Raw genomic sequence first — 21322 nt, 5'->3', positions numbered from 1 at the left:
GTGGTTTAGTAAATGTTAGAAGTGATACCTCTTCCTAATTTATGCAGAATAAGCGTAGTGTTAGTCTTATATAAGAATAAAGGTGGAGGGAAATATGAAAAGTTCTTTTCTAGTCCTGTCTACCCATGGGAAGAGTCACAGAAGACTCCCTCTGTGGACTGAGACAAAAAGGGGAATAAAGTGTTGCCCTATTTATGTTATTCACAGATTATTACAATTTTTAAAAATAGAAGTAAAAGAAAGCTCCAGGAGTGTACAATCTTAGTCACTGTTGAATCCTCAGAGGTCACTGCAACATCTATTACTCGTTTAATAAGTAATTAAGAGAATGAAACAAAGCTGAAAAGTAATGGTTAATTGAAAACTAAGTTATAACCCATCTTTGACAAATTGGAAAACGTTTTTATAGATGATGTTTAAGGAAATATATCTTTAAATGAAACCAAGTTTGTCTCCATTTTGTCTATATTCAGAGATACCTAGATCAATGTGGATACTGCTATTCTATAAGCTGCTGTATTCTTAGTAGAAAATCAACAATAGAGCTACCTGTTAATGCAGGTTATTGTATAATCTATATGAACAGCATACCTTGATTTTGCACTCTGATTCCTTAAGTACTTTTACTTTATGCTTTTGACATATGTTTTAAAAAATGTAATATTTATATTTTGTAGAAAATGGCTCTCTCTACATCGTGATGGATTACTGTGAAGGAGGTGATCTGTTTAAACGAATTAATGCTCAGAAAGGCATTTTGTTTCAAGAGGATCAGGTGAGTTAGCATGTAGGAGATTGAGTCTTATTCTGTGTTATTCAGAAGCAATTCAAGGTTTATATATGTATTTATTTGTAACTACAAATTCTTAATTGTAATTACTAGGACCCTTTGGTATCCTATCAGTCACATTTCTGTTTTGTTTTGTTTTTTATTTTTTTTCACATTTCTGTTCTAATTAGCTTCTACCTTAGTGATTTCCCCATCTCATTTCTTGTCTGTAATGATATTATTTTATTTGTAATATATGTTATATCCTTTGTGTGTATAAATACACATATATGTATATAACTTAATTATCCATTATAACTAGTTAACTATCCTATATTCTATCTGGCTTTCTGCTGTCAGACCATATTTTCCTAAAATATGGCTTTCCTAGGTAATTCCAGCTCTGGAAGCTTTGCACTGGTAACTGCATTAAATCAAATCTCTGTTTTGACCTCAAGGATCTCTAATATATGACCATATCCTACCTAAGCAGTCTCATTTTTTTCTAGTATTACCTCATGTGCACCTGTTTCCGTTTATTTAACAGATAGTCATTGAGCGTTCATTTTGTGTTAGGTGCTGTTTGTGTTAGGGATACATATTTATACATCTCATTCTTCTTCCTATGTATTTATTCTATTATTTCTCTTATTTGGTAACATTTTCCTGCCAACTCTCTTACTAATTTTCCACCAACTTTGTTTTTTTTACAGCTCAGCTAAAGTCCCAGCCTTCCCTTTGATTTTCCATAACCACTCTAATCTTCCAGGATCTTTTCCTTCTCTAAATTTCTATTGGATTTCTCATTATCACCCATTCCTAATTTTACATAAGGGAATGGGGGAAGCACTGTGTTAGGAGTGTTGTGTTTGTTGTCTCTCTTAAAGTTTATAATCTCCATGAATTAGTATAATTTTCTTTATTTAATAGATAAGAAATTAATAGAGGTTAAGTAGCTTGCCCCAAATCACATAGTCTGCATTTGAACCTACTTCTGTCTAACTCTAAAATTTAAATATTTGTTTACAAACTTAAATTGTAAAATTTTTGAAAGGTTCAGAAATGGAAATAATTCTCTGCCCACTCTTCTATCCCTGAAGATTATTATTGTTTTTCAGTTCGGTGCATTCTTCTAGACTTCCTTTTTAATACTTGTACATGTACTTATTTATATACATCAAGACACACATATTCCGAAATGGGATATAATATATATAGCCTACTCTATAGGTAGAGTAGTATATATAGTCTACTTTATAGGTTTGAATAATCAAACCTATAAATTGAACAAACTGATGGTTATATGGGGAAGGGTGGAGAGAGAGTAGGCCAAAATGAGTGAAGAGCAAGCAGTAAGAGAGAGATACAGGCTTCCATTTGTGGAATGAGTAAGTCATTGGAATAAAAGGCACAGAATAGTCCGTGATACTGTAATAGCAGTGTATGGGGACAAATGATAGCTATACTTGTGAACATAGAATAATGTACAATCCAAATCACTGTTGTACATCTGAAACTAATGTAACACTCTATGTCAACTATACTCAAAAAATTTAGAAAGTAAGAAAAATGTTATTTATAAGAGAAAAATGCAGCTTTCACTTAAAAAATTATCTTGATTATTGTCACGTCTGTCCGCATAGATCAGTTATATTAGTTTTAATAGCTTCATTATATCTTACTCTAGCAAAGCCTATGCTTTTTTGTTTTCGCTTTTACCTTCATATTCCATTTCCTTTTCATTTTCCTCCATAGGCAGCTATTCTAATGTCTTTAATAATATCTCTGTATTTTTACAAAATGGCTATCGTTGTCTTGTATTTTTGAACGCATACCTGTTGTGTTATATCTCATTTAGTTCTGCTTTTCTCCTGGTACTGTTTGTGATCCATCTGTTTTACTTTCTGTGCATTTGTTGCTTCTGCTATATAATGCTCCATTGGTATTCACTCAAGTCTACACTTTCACTGCATTGTGCAGTAATGTGTGCTGAATAATTTCACATCAGAATTTTTTCCCCAACAAGGTTATAATTTACAACAGAGATCACAGTTTTCACTAATGTCCTCTCAGGATACTTAGGAAAACTATGTCTATAAATAGGCATAACTAATCGATTGATAACACTGTGTAGATGGGGACTTTTAGCTTGTTGGCAATAATTTGATAATATGGTAAAGTTCTGGATCTTGAGTTATATTTTAGTTTAGTAGTATTGAATTGGGTAATGTCATATTTCTCACTTTATGTATTTCTTGTTTCCACAATCAAGCCTACTAGATAGAGTACAGAACTTCTGGTAAAACTTGGGTTTGAATCATTGTTCCTACTTATCAGCTTGGTAATTGTTATGTTCACAAATGACTGAACTGTTTTGAGACTATTAATTCATTCGCTAATAGGGATGTTCATACCACATAGCCAACTTCACTGTTGTGGTGAAGTCAAATAGTAATGTATGTTAGTGTACAGAGTGCTATATTTTATTAGAATTTATCTAATACCTTCCGTTGCTTGAGCTTCTGTTTATTCATTTCTTTATTGAACTTTAAAATGCTTACTATTAGATTTCATAACGTTCTCCTATAAAGTACATTGATACTCTGTGGGTCTGGTTCTTTTTTTTTTTTTTTTTTTTTTTTTGTGGGTCTGGTTCTGTAGTTGGATAAATGTTCTTGGCACATAATGATATATATGTATGTGTCTATATTATGTATTGTGTTATCCCAGAAATTATTATGGAGATCTACTCTATATGTTTTTTTATCCATCTCAGATTATTCCATTATAAACAATAAGAATTTGGCAAGTCTTTCTTTTAAGTTAATAGCATTTTTTCTGCTCTTCAGAATGGTGTTTTGTTAACATAAAGAAGAACATTATTTATTTTAGCTTATTCGAAATGGGAATTATTTAAAGAGAAACATCCTATTACTACTATATTCTACTATCTGGACATTGAAGCAGAAAAACGTAGAGGCCAGAGGCTATTTTTTTGTTTTAGAATGCAGGCTAGCATGAATCTGAGATGATTTTGTGCATTTCTAGAATAGAAATGAGGAGAGAAAGACCTCTGAAACAAGGTAATTCTCCAATTACTCAAGCCATTCTCTTCGGTGTGATACTTCCTTGTTTGCATCTTTACTGGACAAAAATTCAGAGTTAGGAAGCAACCTGAAAGTCTATGACTTTTAATCAGTAGTAAGCAATGAAGTGAACTAAACAATCTATGGATGGCCTTTGCCCACATAAATATGTAAAAGATTTCCCACTACATTTGCCTTATTTCCAAGTTTAGATACATTTCCTGATAGTCTACTCTCTTTTGATCATAGTTTTCATATATATATTTTTTTCAAAGGCAAGAGTCATCTCACAAGGGTTTGCTTTAATATTATGTTCAGTGAAAGTGTTAATTAAGCATGTAGGTACCTTGAGTTTGCTCTGAAAATCTAGAGCCCTACAATATTGGGCAACTACTAAGGCTGCAAAATTGATTTCTGTCCAGAAGTTTTCATAAAGATCTTGGATTAGATTTTTTTTTAATTTATTTTCTCTTTTATCCTGAGGCCAGTAAACCAAACCTTGTACATTCTCCAGTAGATTTCACCTGTAGTACCTATAAATTTGGGTGATTTTCTTTATTCCTGAAGGTTTCCAAATCTGCTGTCGTTTTTGGCTACTGGCAAATGACCTTGCCACCTGTGATGCTGAGACCTTCTAAATTAGGTACTAGGGCAGTTTCCTGGCAGTATGATATAGGAATTGGCTCACATATATTTCTTAGTGTGGGCTTGTCATAACTGAATGAAAGTCGTTTTCAGTTCAGACATTCCAGGTATGGCCTTGATTGCACAGCTGATCATTTATATTGGTAAAAAGGAGTATACTTTTTTTTTTACTTTTTTAAAAAAATATTTATTCATGAGAAACATAGAGAAGCAAAGACATAGGCAGAGGGAGAAGCAGAGTCCCCGCAGTAAATAAATGCCCCCATAAATAAAATCTTGAAAGAACAAAAAAAGAATAATACCAGTCACATTCCAAACAAGTACCCACAATTTAATTTCATTTTATTCAGTTCATTCAGTCCTAGTAATTCTTATCTGGCCGGGTCTTGGGGCACTATGCTTTCATCATATATGTCAGCTTTTGGACCAAAAAAAATCTTAGAAATCTTGACTTAGTCCATTGTCCAATTTAAGCAGTGTCAGCTCTGAAGCTTGTAGCCAAGAGTCTATTTTTTGAATTGTCAGTAGTTCATTGTTCCTAGTACTATCCTTTCCAGGAGTCTCTGGTAAGGAAAAAATGAGACTGAAAGTCTGTGGCTAATTTATTATAGTAACCAATAATAGAATTTCTATATTCTCTTCTATAGAAATGTAAAATTTTCTATAGGGATATTTGATAAGAGCTTGATGAATATTTTCCTTAAGGATAAATATAGGTAGCAAAGTCACTGGCATGTATCTAGAACCTTCTCATAAAGCATACATTTTCTGAAATATTTATATTAATAATTCTTATGTAAACTTAACCCGGAAAAGGCTGAGCTTCTTTGTTGATTTGGCACGTCTTACCGTGTGGCTCTTACAACAATATTGAGCTAGTTAATCTATTAATAGTATATTTTCTAATACTATTACGTCCTTGAAAAATAATACTAGGTTATCTGTTTAATCAAAGTGACAAAATATCTAAAAATAAATATGGATCAAAAGGATTCTGGGAAGACGGTAGAGTAGGAAGCAGGAGAAATCTGTCTTTGCACCTACACAATTACAGTGGCAGAATCTATCAGATCAAACTATTTTGGATCTCTGGAGTATATTTTGTAGGCATATAATTTCTAGGTGAAAGTTTGAATAATAAATTGTAGTTATTTTCAATTTTAGCTCTTAGCTAGGCAGCAATGGTTGCTACCCAATTCCCACCTTCCAGCATCCAGGCAGTCAACTTGCATGCTTTCCAGAAACAGTCTGAATGGACCTTTGGAAACCAAGGTTGGCAAGGAGATCCATGTCCTCCAAATGTCAGGGATCTGTGCTCTGAATGTTAATTGCAATTTCTGATTGTGGAGGTGCTGACAAGGAGGTGGGCAGCCAGTGTTGTTGTACCTCCCCCATTGTTGCAAGCCCCACCCCTTCTTGCTGAGGTGACTTCCTGGAGATTTAAAGGGCCACTGCCTTTTTTTTCCCTTCTCCATTTCTCCTTTTTCCATTTTTGGAGACAGACTTTAAAAACTAAGGTATTCGAAAGCAGCCACATATATTAGAAAGGGAAATTAGAAAGTCACAGTGTATACCCAGAGAAAGATGAAGGCTCAGAAAAGACCTGAGAAGATTTTAAGTTTGCACCTCAGGCTGATTCTTGGCTCAGAGACACCATACAACAATTAGCAAAAATAGACAAGTTCAAGAAGAGTCTGATTTTCAGAATCACCATGTTATTAGAGTCTAGTCAACTGACTATTTTTCAAAGTCACAAGGCATATAAAGTAGGACAGTATGGCCCATTCAAAGGGAAAAAAATCAGCTAACAGAAACTGAAAAAGACCTGATGGTGGATCTACTAGACAAAGACTTTAAAATGTTGTCTTTCAGCTGCTCAAAGAGCTAAAGTAACACATAGAATAAGTTAAAAAAAAAAAAAGTATGGAAAAAATGAAAATATCAATAAAGATAAAAAAACTTAAACCAAAAAAAATATTCTAGAGCTGAAAAATACAGTAACTGAAATGAAAAATTTATTAGAGCGATTTAGAATCAGATTTGAACAGGAAGGAGAAAGAGTCGGTGAACTTGAATTTTAGACAATGGAAATTATTGAGTCTGAAGAACAGAAAAGAAAGACTGAAGAAATAAGAACAGAGCATAAAGGACCTTTGGGGCATTATCAAGCTAATTTTTGCTTTGTGGAAGTCCCAGAAGGAATAGATAGAAAGGGGCAGAGCAAATATTTGAAGAATTAATAGCTGAGAACTCCCTGAATTTGGTAAAAGACTTGAATGTAAACATTCAAGAAACTCCACAAACTCCCAAGTAGGATGAACTGAACAAGATCCATACCTAGACAGATTAGAATCAAACTGTTGAAAGTCAAAGACAAACAATCTGGAAAGCAACATATTAAAGTGAGTCATCACATGTAAGAGAGGAGCCTCACCAAGATTTTCAGGAGATTTCTCACTTTGGAGGCCAGAAAACACTGGGCTGACACTTTCTTAACATTTTAGGATGTTAAATGTAATCCCCAATGGTGGCTTCAAAGAAAATAGATACAGAATATATACAAAAGGAAATGAGATGAACTTAAATGTTTCACTATAAAAAACTAAACACAAAAGAAAATAATAATGTAGAAAATGAGGGATAAAAGAGCTATGAGGCATATTGAAAACCAGTAACAAAATGACAGAAATCCCTCCATATCAGTTGGCCTTAGAAAAGAAGGAAATTCAGAAATATACTACAACGTACAATACAAATACAATATGGATCAACCTGAGAACATTATGCTAGGTCAAATAAACTACCTACAAAAAGATGAATATCAAATGATTCCACTTATATGAGGTACTTAAAATTGTAGACCCAGAAAGTAGAATAGTGATTTCCAGGGACTAGGGGTAGATGCAATAGGTAGTTATTTAATGGGTATAAAGTTTAAGTTGTGCAAGATGAAAAAGAGCTCTGGAGTTGAATGGGTGGTGATGGTTGCAGAACAACATGAATGTACCTAATATCACTGAAGTATACATGCAAAAATGGTTAAAATGATGGATTTTGTATTGTGTGTTTTACTATAATTCTTTTTTTTTTTAATTTTTATTTATTTATGATAGTCACACAGAGAGAGGGAGAGAGAGGCAGAGACACAGGTAGAGGGAGAAGCAGGCTCCATGCAGGGAGCCCGACGTGGGATTCGATCCCGGGTCTCCAGGATCCCGCCCTGGGCCAAAGGCAGGCGCCAAACCACTGTGCCACCCAGGGATCCCTGTTTTACTATAATTCTAAAAATTGAAAACAAAATACATAAAGGCAGTACAATTATAAGGATCCCTAGCTCTCTCCTAGGTGAGAAACCTTTGTTCAAAAAAAATAATCGAATGATAAAGTAAGCACAAATCAGAGAAAATTATTCTGGTGGCATAGACTATCTGCTTGCTGGACACATTACATAGAAGGTAAATAGTTCTTATTACCTCTTATTATTTCTAAAATCAGTCTACCATTCTAAAAAAGAGAAAGCCAAGTTTTATTTTTCTTTTAATATATTTAGCAATAAAAGTTTCTCAAACTTAGCATACTTTAGTAAAATTTTAAATGTCTCATTGCACAAAGAGACTTGAGTTTTGGATTAGAGAAGGTGGACTATGGTATTGTTTTAGTGATCTAAAAGCAATCTGTAGTAATCAAAATAACGTTGTATACATAAAACTAATTCAGACAAGCTTATAGTTATTATCATAAAGTGAGCAGGCTCACATTTTGTAACATGTATTTGAAAGCCTTTGAACAAAAAAAATGCCATTATCCCTGCAGTATTTTATAATATTTTATTAATATGAATTAATATGTACAAAGAAGTGAAAAGGGGAGATTAGAAGCAGGGTTATAATTTAAGGGCCTTTCCTCTCACCCAACCTCACCTTAAGCAAACTCTAAGACTCTTCACTGGATAGACAGAGCCAATATGCCTATATGTATTCTCCTCAACTTTGTACTTTCCATCAGAATTTTGCCATGGAATCACCTCTTCTGTCTAGTTTTATCAACTCTAGGCTTAGTTGGCTATCCTTCTCTTGTGCTTCTTCATTCCTACTTGGGTAGGAATCAATAGTCTTTGCTAGGAGTCAGGAAACAATGGCCTGTGGGACAATCTCATACCACTGTCTGTATTTGTAAGTAAAGTTTCATTGAAACACAGTTATGTTTATTTGTATATAGTAATCTGTGGCTGCTTTTATCCTCAGTGGCATAGTTGAGTTGAGAGAGAGACAATATGGCCTGCAAAGCCTAACAGATTTACTTTCTGGCCCTTTACAGAATAAACTTGCTGACTCTTGGTCTGTGAGCTCTGTTATTACCTTTTGCCAATTCCTGCACCTATCAGGTATATTATTGGTGTTGGATATATTTTTGTCAAATTATAAAGTAATATAGATATGGTAAATATGGTAATGAAAAACCCTATCTGTAAAACGAGGCATGCATGGTTTCTAAGATGTGTTCTAGCTTACAGATAGAATGCATAAAAATAAGACCAAACAACTTATTTTTCATCTTTTGGTACTTTTTCCTAACCCCTCCCTAATTGAATTAATTGCTCTCTTAATGTATATATCACGATTATAAAACTTGTGCATTTTATTATAGGCATATTTATTTATAAATACATTTCAACCACCATGTGAACTCAAAGTCAGAGAACAGTTTTTCAGTTTTCTGCTTATAATTCCTACTGTAAATATGGAAAGGAACTTAATTGTATAGCCCTCAGTAAATATATATTGCAACTGAACTAAGAGGTTTGTTTTTAAAGAAAATTGATTAAAAATTATTTTTTGGTTATTTTAATGTAATGTTCTTTTTAAAAAGTACTGCAAAGAGTAAAATGTATTTGCTTACTTCATTTTATCTAATGAAAATCCTCTTCTCTGAGGTGTAAACACTGTTAACTGGTATCCTCTTATGCTTCCTTTATTTCTTTCATTCCTACGCACTCCATACACTCATATACAATTATATAGAGTTTAGATATACATACCTAATGCATACCTTATGCTATGCATACCATTCTGTAACTCTTTTTTTTAAAACTTAACAGTATACATGGAAGTACTTAATTCTTTTCAGTGGCTGCATAGTATTTCTAGTATAGCAATATGACAGTATATTTAACTAGGCCTCTTGATGTATTTAGGTGTTTATATTTTTTTTGCTGTGATGAACATGCTGGGATGAACATCTTTTACCTCCTTTTTGTATCTGATACTGTATCTGTAGGATAAATTTGAAATTCCAGTTGCTCTTTTAAGTGGTATATGAATTTAAAATTTTTACATACTTTGTCAAAAGACTATAAAACAAGGTATGCAAAGACTTATTTCCTTAGATTCTGGCCATCTTTTGTATTTTTTTGATTTTCTCAAGTTACAAAGAGTTTTAATTACTGTTATTATTTTTAAAGTTTTTTATTAATATTTTGTATATATGTTTATTGGCTTATCTTTTCTCCATCATTTGCTTTTTCAGTCTTTTCTCCACTTCTTATTTTGGCTGCCAGTATTTTTCTTAATGATTTGGAAGAGCTTTTGCATATTTCAGAATTAGCAATCTGTCAATTATGTTGCAGCTATTTTCTTAAATAATTATTACCCTTGATTACGTATTTTGCCAAATGTTTTAAATTTTATATAGTCAACATTGTCAGTGTTTTTTCCTTTGTCACTTAGGGGTTTTGTGTCATGTTTTGAAAGTCCTTCAATCAAAGATTATAGAAAATTAACCTCTGCTTTCTTTGATCATTTTATAATTTAACTTTTTCCTGTTTAAAAATACCATTGACTTGGAATTCTTTTTTTTTTTTTTTTAATTTTTTATTTTATTTTATTTATGATAGGCACACAGTGAGAGAGAGAGAGGCAGAGACATAGGCAGAGGGAGAAGCAGGCCCCATGCACCGGGAGCCCGACGTGGGATTCGATCCCGGGTCTCCAGGATCGCGCCCTGGGCCAAAGGCAGGCGCTAAACCGCTGCGCCACCCAGGGATCCCGACTTGGAATTCTTTTGATGTTAGGAAAGGGGTAGAAATTAAATTCTTTTACTTTCAAGTAGCCAGCTTCAGAGAATGTGTTTGTATATGGTGAATGTGGAAAGAGATGAAAGTCCGTGATGACTTCCAAATTTTCAGCCTGATTTTTTTCCTTTTGTGATTTTTATTTTTGTAGAAAAAAAAGATGTATTTAAAAATAAAGTGATTCACCATCACAGTATCATAAAATATAAAGTATTTCCATTTTTCACTCTTCTTTGGAAATTTCTGTTATTAATTCTGATTTATAGGAGATGCTTCAGTATCAGTCTCTTACATTTTATTTATTATTTTTTTAAAGATTTATTTATTTAATCATGAGAGACATAGAGTCAGACAGAGGGAGAAGCAGGCTCCCTGCAGGGAAGCCCTTTCCGGGATTCTATCCCCAGACCTGGGATCACACCCTGAGCCAAAGGCAGATGCTCAACCACTGAGCCACCCAGGCGTCCCCAGTCTCTTACATTTTAATGTTAGTGTGTACCCTGCACATAATGTGTCAGTTGGCTTGACTGTTTCCTTAAAGTTACAGTCGTTAATTATAGTGAAATTTAAAAATTATAGCCTAAATTTGTTTAAGAACTTGGTTCCCCTCAACCCCAGATGTTCCTGAATGCTTTTATTGGTTAAGAAAAGACTACTATGAAATGTAAATTTTAAAATAAATGATAAATTTTATTTCCCCCTAGATTTTGGACTGGTTTGTACAGATATGTTTGGCCTTGAAACATGTACATGATCGAAAAATTCTTCATCGAGACATAAAGTCACAGGTATGTTTATTCTGTCACTAGTAACTTCTAAATGAATATGAATATTGAGCCAGCATTGTCTTTGCTAAAATTTTTGAACCCAAACCAGTCTGCATAGATTATCTGCTTTCTTCACTGTTCTCCCTTCACTGTAATGCTAGAAATCTTTTTTTATATGCATCATGTGTTAGATCTCCTGCCTATTTCCAATATTCTCCTTTCTCTCAAAATGATGGGAAAAACCCGAAAAATAGATACATGAAAGGTCTATTTTGGGGGGATATTGTATGTCTGAAGATGACCTTATTCCTCTCTCTTACTTTGATGATAATTTGAATGTAAACTTCTAGGTTGAAAGTTTGTTTTCCTACAGAATTTTGAAGATATTGGTCATATTTGTCTTTTGTCTTCTGGTGTTACTATTTAGGAATTTAAAGCCATTGATTTCTTATCCTTGTTTTTTTCTTTGGATGACTTTCTTTCCTCATTGTTCTGAGATTTCTCAGGGTTGTGCTTTGGTGAGGTCCAGTTTTTATCTGAGAATGTATATATCCCCTAGAAATGTTCTGGAAATGTTGAGCAATATTTGTTTCTTTTCCTCTTTTTTTTTTTAATATAGAATATGATTCAGCTTTATTTTTTTAAAGATTTTATTTATTCATGAGAGACAGAGAGAGAGAGAGAGACAGAGACACAGGCAGAGGGAGAAGCACGCTCCATGCAAGGAGAGAGAGAGAGAGAGAGAGAGAGAGAAAGAGGCAGAGACACAGGCAGAGGGAGAAGCATGCTCCATGCAAGGAGCCCAGCCTGGGACTCCATCTCAAGACTCCAGGATCACGCCCTGGGCCGAAGGCAGGCGCTAAACCACTAAGCCACCCAGGGATCCCCGAGCGATATTTTTTTCAAAAATTATTTCTCTATCACTACCTTCATGGTCTTCTGAATTTTGTTTCTAGACATATATTGGAGCTTCTTAATCTAACCCCCTAAGTACCTTACTTGTTCTTTGACGTTTTATTTGTCTCTTAGTTGCACTCTAGGTGAATTTCTCAGCCAACTTTCCAGTTAACTAAATCCCCTTGTAATTTTGTATAAACTGATACTTACCTATTTACTTTTATTAAAATAGTGACTGTTTTTTCCTAAAATTTCTAAATGGTTTTCCGTATACAACTGTTCTTACTCTGATTGTTTTTTTTGTTTTTGTTTTTTTTTTTTAAGATTTTATTTACTAGAAAGGCTGTAAAATGTGTCTGGTTCAAGTATCCTGAATGATACAGAGTTTAATTCATGTTCCACAAACTCTTGCTTTTACTGTTTGGTAGAGGACTGGAGTTATGTATTTATGAATGCAAATTATATGGCCAAATTACAGGAAAATTTTAAGGTCATTTTGTTACAAAACTGTAACGATTTTAATTTAATTTGGGCTAATTAGAATTTTTGGCAGAGTTTTTTTGTTTTGTTTTTGTAATGGAGAGGAAGGTCTGGGTTCATTTTTTTAACGTACTGTTGAGATATATTTCAAATATGGTAACATTCACCCACTGAAAATGTACAGTCAGTGATCTTTAGTATTTCACAGAGTTGTGAAACCATCACCATTCTCTAATTCTAGAACATTTTATCACTCCAAAAAGAAACTCTGTACTATTAGCAATCACTTTCTATTCCCTCTGTACCTACACTCTGGAAACCACTAATCTACTTTCTTTCTCAATGGATTTGGCTATTCTGGACATTTATGTAAATATAATCACATGTGACTTTGTGTATTTTAAATAGATTGTCTTCTGTTGCTGATGAATTGTAATAGTTCGTTATTCTGATACAAATTCTTTGTCAGATAAATAATTTGCAGGTATTTTCTCCAGTCTTGTGGGTTCTCTGTTAATTTTGATGGTCTTCTTTGAATAAAAGTTTTTATTTTTGGTGAAGTCCACTTTATCTGTTTTCTTTTTCTTTTTTTTTTTTTTTTTTTGCTTGTGCTTTTGGTGTCACATTTAAGAAACCACTGCCCAGTCCAATGACATGAAGATATATTCCTATATATTCCTTCAGGAGTCCTATAGTTCTAGTTTCTATACTTAAGAACCCATTTTGAATTAATTTTTGTGTATGGTATGTGATAGGGATCTACATTCTTTTGTATGTGTATATCCAGTTATTGCAGCGTTTTTGTAAACTAGATTCACTTTAATGGAAAGAGTTGTCAACTCAGAACTGGACTGTAACAGTACTTCTATTTATTTCATCTCTTTAACAGAATATATTTTTAACGAAAGATGGGACAATACAACTGGGAGATTTTGGAATCGCTAGAGTACTTAATAGGTAACATATCAGTTTTAAACTTTGTTTTGACATAATGTCCATGATGGTACATGTGTGATAATTTTGAATATCTTTTAGTATATTAAGCTTGTCTAATAATTCCCTTTTTGTTCTAGTACTGTGGAGCTGGCTAGAACTTGCATAGGGACCCCATACTACTTGTCACCTGAAATTTGTGAAAACAAACCTTACAACAATAAAAGGTATTTAAAATGATATTCATTACATATATTTCCTTTAAATCTTCCTGTTAAATTTACTAACCTTCAGAATATTAATCTAAAGTCATTAATACACATACGTATATGTAAATATATACCATACACCCATATAATGAGGATTACAAAAAAGTTATTTTACTATCTTACTAAAGGAACTTTAGAAAATTTCACTTTATTATTTATTTATTTGTTTATTGATTTATTTAAGTAATCTCTCTTCCCCATGTGGGACTTGAACTCATGACCTCAAGATCAAAAGTTGCATACTTTTCTGACTGAGCCAGCCAGGCACTAGAAAAGTTTGACTTTATTATTTAAATTATTAGAGTACTTTTGGTCTTTGTAATAATCACTTCCTATCGTATTATAATAGTTAATATTTATTGAACACTTACTATATGCCAGGCACTGTTTGAATGCTTCCTATGTGTTGACTCCTTTAATCTTTATAATAACCTGTGAATTGTAGGTATTCATTATTGTTTCTTTCCCTTGTAAGAAAGCCAAATAGAGAGGGGTAAAGCAACTTGAAAGTAAGTCCCAGGTGTCTGGATCCCAAGCCCAAATCCCTAATAATTGTACTGTAGCTAACAGATTGTGTCAGGTGAGTGGGATGAGGAATTCTGCCACTGAATTCCATTTACCCTTTATTTTCTCTCTTTCTAATTAAAATATCCTAGCCGAGAAATGTTGATCTTTTTTTTTTATTTTTATTTTTTTTTTTATTTTTATTTATTTATGATAGTCACACAGAGAGAGAGAGAGCGAGGCAGAGACACAGGCAGAGGGAGAAGCAGGCTCCATGCACCGGGAGACTGACGTGGGATTCGATCCCGGGTCTCCAGGATCGCGCCCTGGGCTAAAGGCAGGTGCCAAACCGCTGCACCATCCAGGGATCCCGAAATGTTGATCTTAAATTTGAAAGCACCCACTGGAGCTAAAAGGAAGAAAGTCATAGCTTTTTTTGAGAGTGGGAAGGAAGTTGTATTTAAAACCTGAGCAGTTGAGGCAGAGAATATCATCCTAGCAGTGTTATTTTTTTAGGTTTATTTATTTGAGAGAGAGAGAGAGAGCACGCGCGCGCGCAAGCACGTGTCTGCGCCTGTAAGCAGGGGGAGGGGCAGCGGGAGAGGGATAATGAGAATCCCAAGCAGGCTGCCTGCTGAGCATGGGCCCAACTCAGGCCTCCATCCCAGGAAGCAGAGGTCATGACCTGAGCTAAAACCAAGAGTTGGATGCTCAACCTGCTGAGTCACGGAGGCACACCCCTGCCCCCTCCAATGTACTTTTTAAATGATTTTAAATTACAATGATCATGGACACCTGAATGGTTCAGTGGTTGAGTATCTGCCTTTGACTCTGGTCTTGATCCCGGGGTCCTGGGATTGAGTTCTGCATCAAGCTCCCCGCCTAGAGCCTGTTTTCCCCTTTGCCTGTGTTTCTGCCTCTCTCGCTCTCTGTCGCTCATGAATAAATAAAATCTTAAAATAAATAAATAAATTACAGTGATCAGTCTAGTTCATGGAATGTATTCTTAGTAGATATTCTTAGGAGGAGTAGCATTTTTTTGAGCTAAACTAATTTTACATTTTAATGCTATTTTTGTTTCTAATGGATAAGTCAACTATGAAAAAAATCAGTCTTTAGGAATGGATTTAATCACTCTTTGGAGAATTTTATATAAAATTAATTTTGTGGGGAACATGGTTTAAAAAGGTCATGGATAACCATTGTCAATACTAAATAAGTATTAAACTTAATTGCATTTACTTTTCTTACAAGTTGAATCTTGAAACTAGATTTTGGGGGTTAAAGGGTTTATATTTGTAGTTTTTCATGAGTTTGGTTGAAGATAACCTTGAGATTTCAATATTGGATTTTATTCTTTTCCAAGAAGTTCAACTTTGGCGATCGGTGGTTTTTGTTGATTACTACCACTGTATCTCTGAACTATGTCTTTTATTTTTTTCTTTGATATGGAAATAGTATTTTTTATTTATATAAATATGTTTAAGATAAAAGAGAGGAACTGTAAAGAAGATAGTATAAGTCCTTAAAGTAAGATCGAATAATTAATATATTTACCTTACGTAATATTTTAGTAGGCTGTCATCAGCTTATTTCAGATTTAATTTTAGTAAATTAATGTTTTCTTGTTCGTCATTAAACCAGTGTTTAGTTTTTATAATACTCTTTATTTTTTTTGTATATTTTTTTATTGGAGTTCGATTTGCCAACATATAGCATAACACCCAGTGCTCGTCCTGTCAAGTGCCCCCGTCAGTGCCTGTCACCGAGTCACCCCAATCCCCTGCCCACCTCCCTTTCCCCTACCCCTTGTTTGTTTCCCAGAGTTAGGTATCTCTCATGTTCTGTCACCCTCACTCATATTTCCCACTCGTTCTCTCCTTTCCTCTTTGTTCCCTTTCACTATTTTTTATATTCCCCAAATGAATGAGACCATATAATGTTTGTCCTTCTCTGATTGACTTATTTCACTCAGCATAATACTCTCCAGTTACATCCACGTTAAAACAAATGGTGGGTATTTGTCGTTTCTAATGGCTGAGTAATATTCCATTGTATACATATACACATCTTTTTATCCATTCATCTTTTGATGGACACCAAGGCTCCTTCCACAGTTTGGCTATTGTGGACATTGCTGCTATAAAATTTGGGGGGAAGGTGCCCTGCTGTTTCACTGCATCTGTATCTTTGGGGTAAATCCCCAGCAGTGCAATTGCTGGGTCGTAGGGCAGATCTATTTTTAACTCTTTGAGGAACCTCCACACAGCTTTCCAGAGTGGCTGTACCAGTTCACATTCCCACCAACATTGCAAGAGGGTTCCCCTTTCTCCACATCCTCTCCAACATTTGTTGTTTCTTGTCTTGTAAATTTTCCCCATTCTCAATGGGGTGAGGTGGTATCTCATTGTGGTTTTGATTTGCATTTCCCTGATGGCAAGTGATGCAGAGCATTTTCTCATGTGCTTGTTGGCCATGTGTATGTCTTCTTTGGTGAAATGTCTGTTCTTTTGTCCATTTCATGATTGGATTGTTTGTTTCTTGGGTGTTGAGTCTGATAAGTTCTTTATACATCTTGGATACTAGCCCTTTTTCTTGTATTTCATTTGCAAATATCTTCTCTCATTCTTTAGATTGTCTTTTAGTTTTGTTGACTGTTTCTTTTGCTGTGCAGAAGCTTTTTATCTTAACTAAGTCCCAATAATTCATTTTTGCTTTTGTTTCCCTTCCCTTCATACATGTATCTTGCAAGAAGTTACTGTGGCCAAGTTCAAAAAGGGTGTTGTCTGTGTTCCCCTCTAGGATTTTGATGGATTCTTGTCCCACATTTAGATCTTTCATCCATTTTGAGTTTAACTTTGTGTATGGTATAAGAGAATGGTCTAGTTTCATTCTTCTGCATGTGGCTGTCCAATTTTCCCAGCACAATTTATTGAAGAGACTGTCCTTTTTCCAGTGGATAGTCTTTCCTGCTTTGTCGAATATTAGTTGGCCATAGAGTTGAAGGTCCACTTCTGGATTCTATATTCTGTTCCATTGATCTATGTGTCTGTTTTTGTGCCAGTACCATACTCTCTTGATCACAGTTTTGTAGTACAACTTGAAATCTGGCATTGTGATGCTCCCGGCTCTGGTTTTCTTTTTCAATATTCCCCTGGCTATTTGGGGTCTTTTCTGATGCCACACAAATCTTAAGATGATTTGTTTCAACTCTGTAAAGAAAGTCCATGGTATTTTGATAGGGATTGCATTAAATGTGTAAATTGCCCTGGGTAGCATTGACATTTTCACAATATTATTTCTCCAATCCATGAGCATGGAATATTTTTGCATCTCTTTGTGTCTTCCTCAGTTTCTTTCAGAAGTGTTCTGTAGTTTTTAGGGTATAGATCCTTTACCTCTTTGGTTAGGTTTATTCTTAGGTATCTTACTTTTGGTGCAATTATAAATGGGATTGACTCCTTAGTTTCTCTTTCTTCAGTCTCATTGTTAGTGTATAGAAATGCCACTGACTTCTGGGCTTAGTATCCTGCCACACTGCCGAATTGCTGTATGAGTTCTAGCAATCTTGGGGTGTAGTCTTTTGGGTTTTCTATATACAGTATCATGTCATCTGCAAGAGCGAGAGTTTGACTTCTTTTTTGCCATTTTTTTTGAATGCCTTTTATTTCTTTTTGTTGTCTGATTGCTGAGGCTAGGACTTCTAGTATTGTATTGAATAGCAGTGGTGAGAGTGGACATCCCTGTCATGTTCCTGATTTTAGAGGAAATGCTCTCAATGTTACCCCATTGAGAATGATATTTGCTGTGGGCTTTTTGTAGATGGCTTTTAAGATGCTGAGGAATGTTCCTTCTGTCCCTACACAGAAGAGTTTTGATCAGGAATGTATGCTGTATTTTGTCAAATGCTTTCTCTGCATCTATTGAGAGGATCATATGGTTCTTGTTTTTTTCGTTGTTGATGTCTATCACATTGACTGCTGCTGTTGACCAGCCTTGTATCCCTGGGATAAATCACACTTGGTCATGGTGAATAATCTTCTTAATGTACTGTTGGATCCTATTGGCTAGTATCTTGTTGAGAATTTTTGCATCCATGTTCATCAGGGATATTGGTCTATAATTCTCCTTTTTGGTGGGGTCTTTGTCTGGTTTTGGAATTAAGGTGATGCTGGCCTCATAGAATGAGTTTGGAAGTACTCCATCCCTTTCTATCTTTCAGAACTGGTTTAGTAGAATAGATATTGTTTCTTCTTTAAAAGTTTGAGAGAATTCCCCTGGGAAGCCATCTGGCCCTGGATTTTTGTGTCTTGGGAGTTTTTTGATGACTGCTTCAATTTCCTCCTTGGTTATTGGCCTGTTCAGGTTTTCTGTTTCTTCCTGTTCCAGTTTTGGTAGTTTGTGGTTTTCCAGAAATGTGTCCATTTCTTCTAGATTGCCTAATTTATTGGCGTATAGCTGTTCAGAATATGTTTTTAAAATTGTTTGTATTTCCTTGGTATTGATTGTGATCTCTCCTTTTTCATTCATGATTTAATTAATTAGAGTCTTTTCTCTTTTGTTTTTAATAAAGCTGGCTAATGGTTTATCTATCTTATGAATTCTTTCAAAGAACCGACTCCTGGTTTCTATTTCATTGGGTTCTGCTCAAATCTTTATTAACTCTCTTCTGTTTGGTGTAGGTTTTATTTGCTGTTCTTCAGTTCCTTTAGGTACAAGGTTAGCTTGTGTATTTGAGTTTTTTCCAATTTTTTGAGGGATGCTTGTATTGCGATGTGTTTGCCTCTCAGGACTGCTTTTGCTGTATCCCAAAGATTTTGAACAGTTGTATCTTCATTCTCATTAGTTTCCATGGATCTTTTTAATTCTTCTCTAATTTCTTGGTTGACCTTTTCATCTTTTACCAGGATGCTCTTTAACCTCCTGAGTTTCTTCCAAATTCTTCTTGTGATTGAGTTCAAGTTTCAAAGCATTATGGTCTGAAAATATGCAGGGGACAATTCCAGTCTTTTGGTATTGGTGGAGACCTGATTTGTGACCCAGTATGTGGTCTATTCTGGAGAAAGTTCCATGTGCACTTGAGAAGAATGTGTATTCAGTAGTGTTTGGATGTAAAGTTCTATAAATATCTGTGAAATCCATATGGTCCAGCGTTTCATTTAAAGCTCTTGATTCTTTGGAGGTGTTGTGCTTAGAACATCTGTCATTTGCAGAAAGCTCCATGTTGAAATCTCCCAGTATTAGTGTATTATTAACTAAGTATGTCTTAACTTTGGTTATTAATTGATATACTTGGCAGCTCCCACATTAGGGGCATAAATATTCATGATTGTTAGGTCCTCTTATTGGATAGATCCTTGAAGTATGATATAGTGTCCCTCTTCATCTCTTACTTACAGTCTTTGGGATAAACTTTATCTGATATGAGGATGGCTACCCCTGCTTTCTTTTGAGGACCATTTGAATGGTAAACGGCTCTCCAACCTTTCATTTTCAGGCTGGAGGTATCCTTAGGTCTAAAATGAGGCTCTTGTAGACAGCAAATAGATGGGTCTTGCTTTTTTATCCAGTCTGAAACCTTGCGTCTTTTGATGGGATCATTTAGCCCATTCACGTTCAGATTTACTCTTGAAAGATATGAATTTAGTGTCATCATAATACCTATTCAGTCCCTGTTTTTGTGGATTATTTCTTTGGGCATCCTCTTTGTTTACAGAGCCCCCCTTAATATTTCTTGCAGAGCTGATTTGGTGGTCACATAGTCTTTCAGTTTCTGCCTATCTTGGAAGCTCTCTATCTCTCCTCCTATTCTGAATGAGAGCCTTGCTAGATAAAGTATTCTTGACTGCATGTTCTTCTCATTTAGGACCTGAATATATCCTGCCAGCCCGTTCTGGCCTGCCAGGTCTCTGTGGAGAGGTCTGCTGTTAATCTAATATTTCTCCTCATATAAGTTAGGGATATCTTGTCTCTTGCTGCTTTAAAGATTTTCTATCTTTGGAATTCGCAAGTTTCACTATTAAATGTCAGGGTGTTGAACGGTTTTTATTGATTTTAGGAGAGGCTCTCTCTGTCTCCTGGATCTGAATGCCTGTTTCTCTCCCCAAATTAGGGAAGTTCTTAGCTATGATTTGTTCAAATATGCTTTCTGGTCCTCTGTCCCTTTTGGCACCCTCCAGAACTCCAATTAAACGTAGATTTTTCCTTCTGAGGCTGTCATTTATTTCCCTTAACCTTTCCTCATGATCTTTTAATTGTTTTTTTCTTCTTCCTCAGCTTCCTTCCTTGCCATCAACTTGTCTTCTATGTCACTCACTTGTTCTTCTACCTCATTAACCCTCGTCATTAGGACCTCTAGTTTGGATTGCATCTCATTAATTGATTTCTTAATTTCGGCCTGATTCGGTCTAAATTCTACAGTCATGAAGCCTCTTGAATCCTTTATGCTTTTTTCCAGAGCCACCAGTAGCTTTATAATTGTGCTCCTGAATTGGCTTTCTGACAGCGAATTGTAATCCAAATTCTGTAACTCTGTGGCAGAGAGTACTGTTTCGGATTCTTTTGTGGTGAGCTCTTCTTTCTAGTCATTTTGCTCAGTGTAGAGTGTCTAAAAACAAGTTGTACTTGTTAGAAGCGCAAACTCTTCTCTTTGTAGCTAGTGTTCCAGCTGTTCTCTCTTTAAATCTCAGGTCGAATTCACAGGTTTTTCAGGATGATTTGAAAGTTACCTAGATAAGTTGGTGGGGCCAGGTGACTTGGGGATCCTACTCCTCCGCTATCTTGCCCTGTCCCCTCTATAATACTCTTTAAAGTCATCGTATTTTGTAATTGAATAAAATAACAATGAGTATTCATGGAATTTGCTGATTTTGTTGTTTTAAAGATTACATTTCTTTAATAAA

General features: G+C 34.9%; 1 protein-coding gene across 21 annotated transcripts in view; it reads left to right on the top strand.

Annotated features, from left to right (window-relative positions):
* The window catches only part of NEK1 (NIMA related kinase 1), a 228957-nt gene that overhangs the window by 28130 nt on the left and 179505 nt on the right, over positions 1-21322 (top strand). For all 21 annotated transcript variants that reach the window (XR_007405808.1, XM_049101052.1, XM_025462838.3 and 18 more), the window contains exons 5-8: positions 678-775; positions 11275-11358; positions 13604-13671; positions 13788-13874. Coding sequence is in view for 20 of the 21 variants with exons in the window: in XM_049101052.1 (XP_048957009.1) it covers positions 678-775; positions 11275-11358; positions 13604-13671; positions 13788-13874 (337 nt within the window). In the remaining variant the exon portion in view is untranslated. The remainder of the gene's footprint in view (positions 1-677; positions 776-11274; positions 11359-13603; positions 13672-13787; positions 13875-21322) is intronic.

This window comes from Canis lupus, chromosome 25, assembly GCF_003254725.2.
Source record: "Canis lupus dingo isolate Sandy chromosome 25, ASM325472v2, whole genome shotgun sequence".
NCBI lineage: Eukaryota > Metazoa > Chordata > Mammalia > Carnivora > Canidae > Canis > Canis lupus.
The sequence above is the reverse complement of the archived record's forward strand: the minus strand, read 5'-3'. Positions and strand labels throughout refer to the sequence as shown.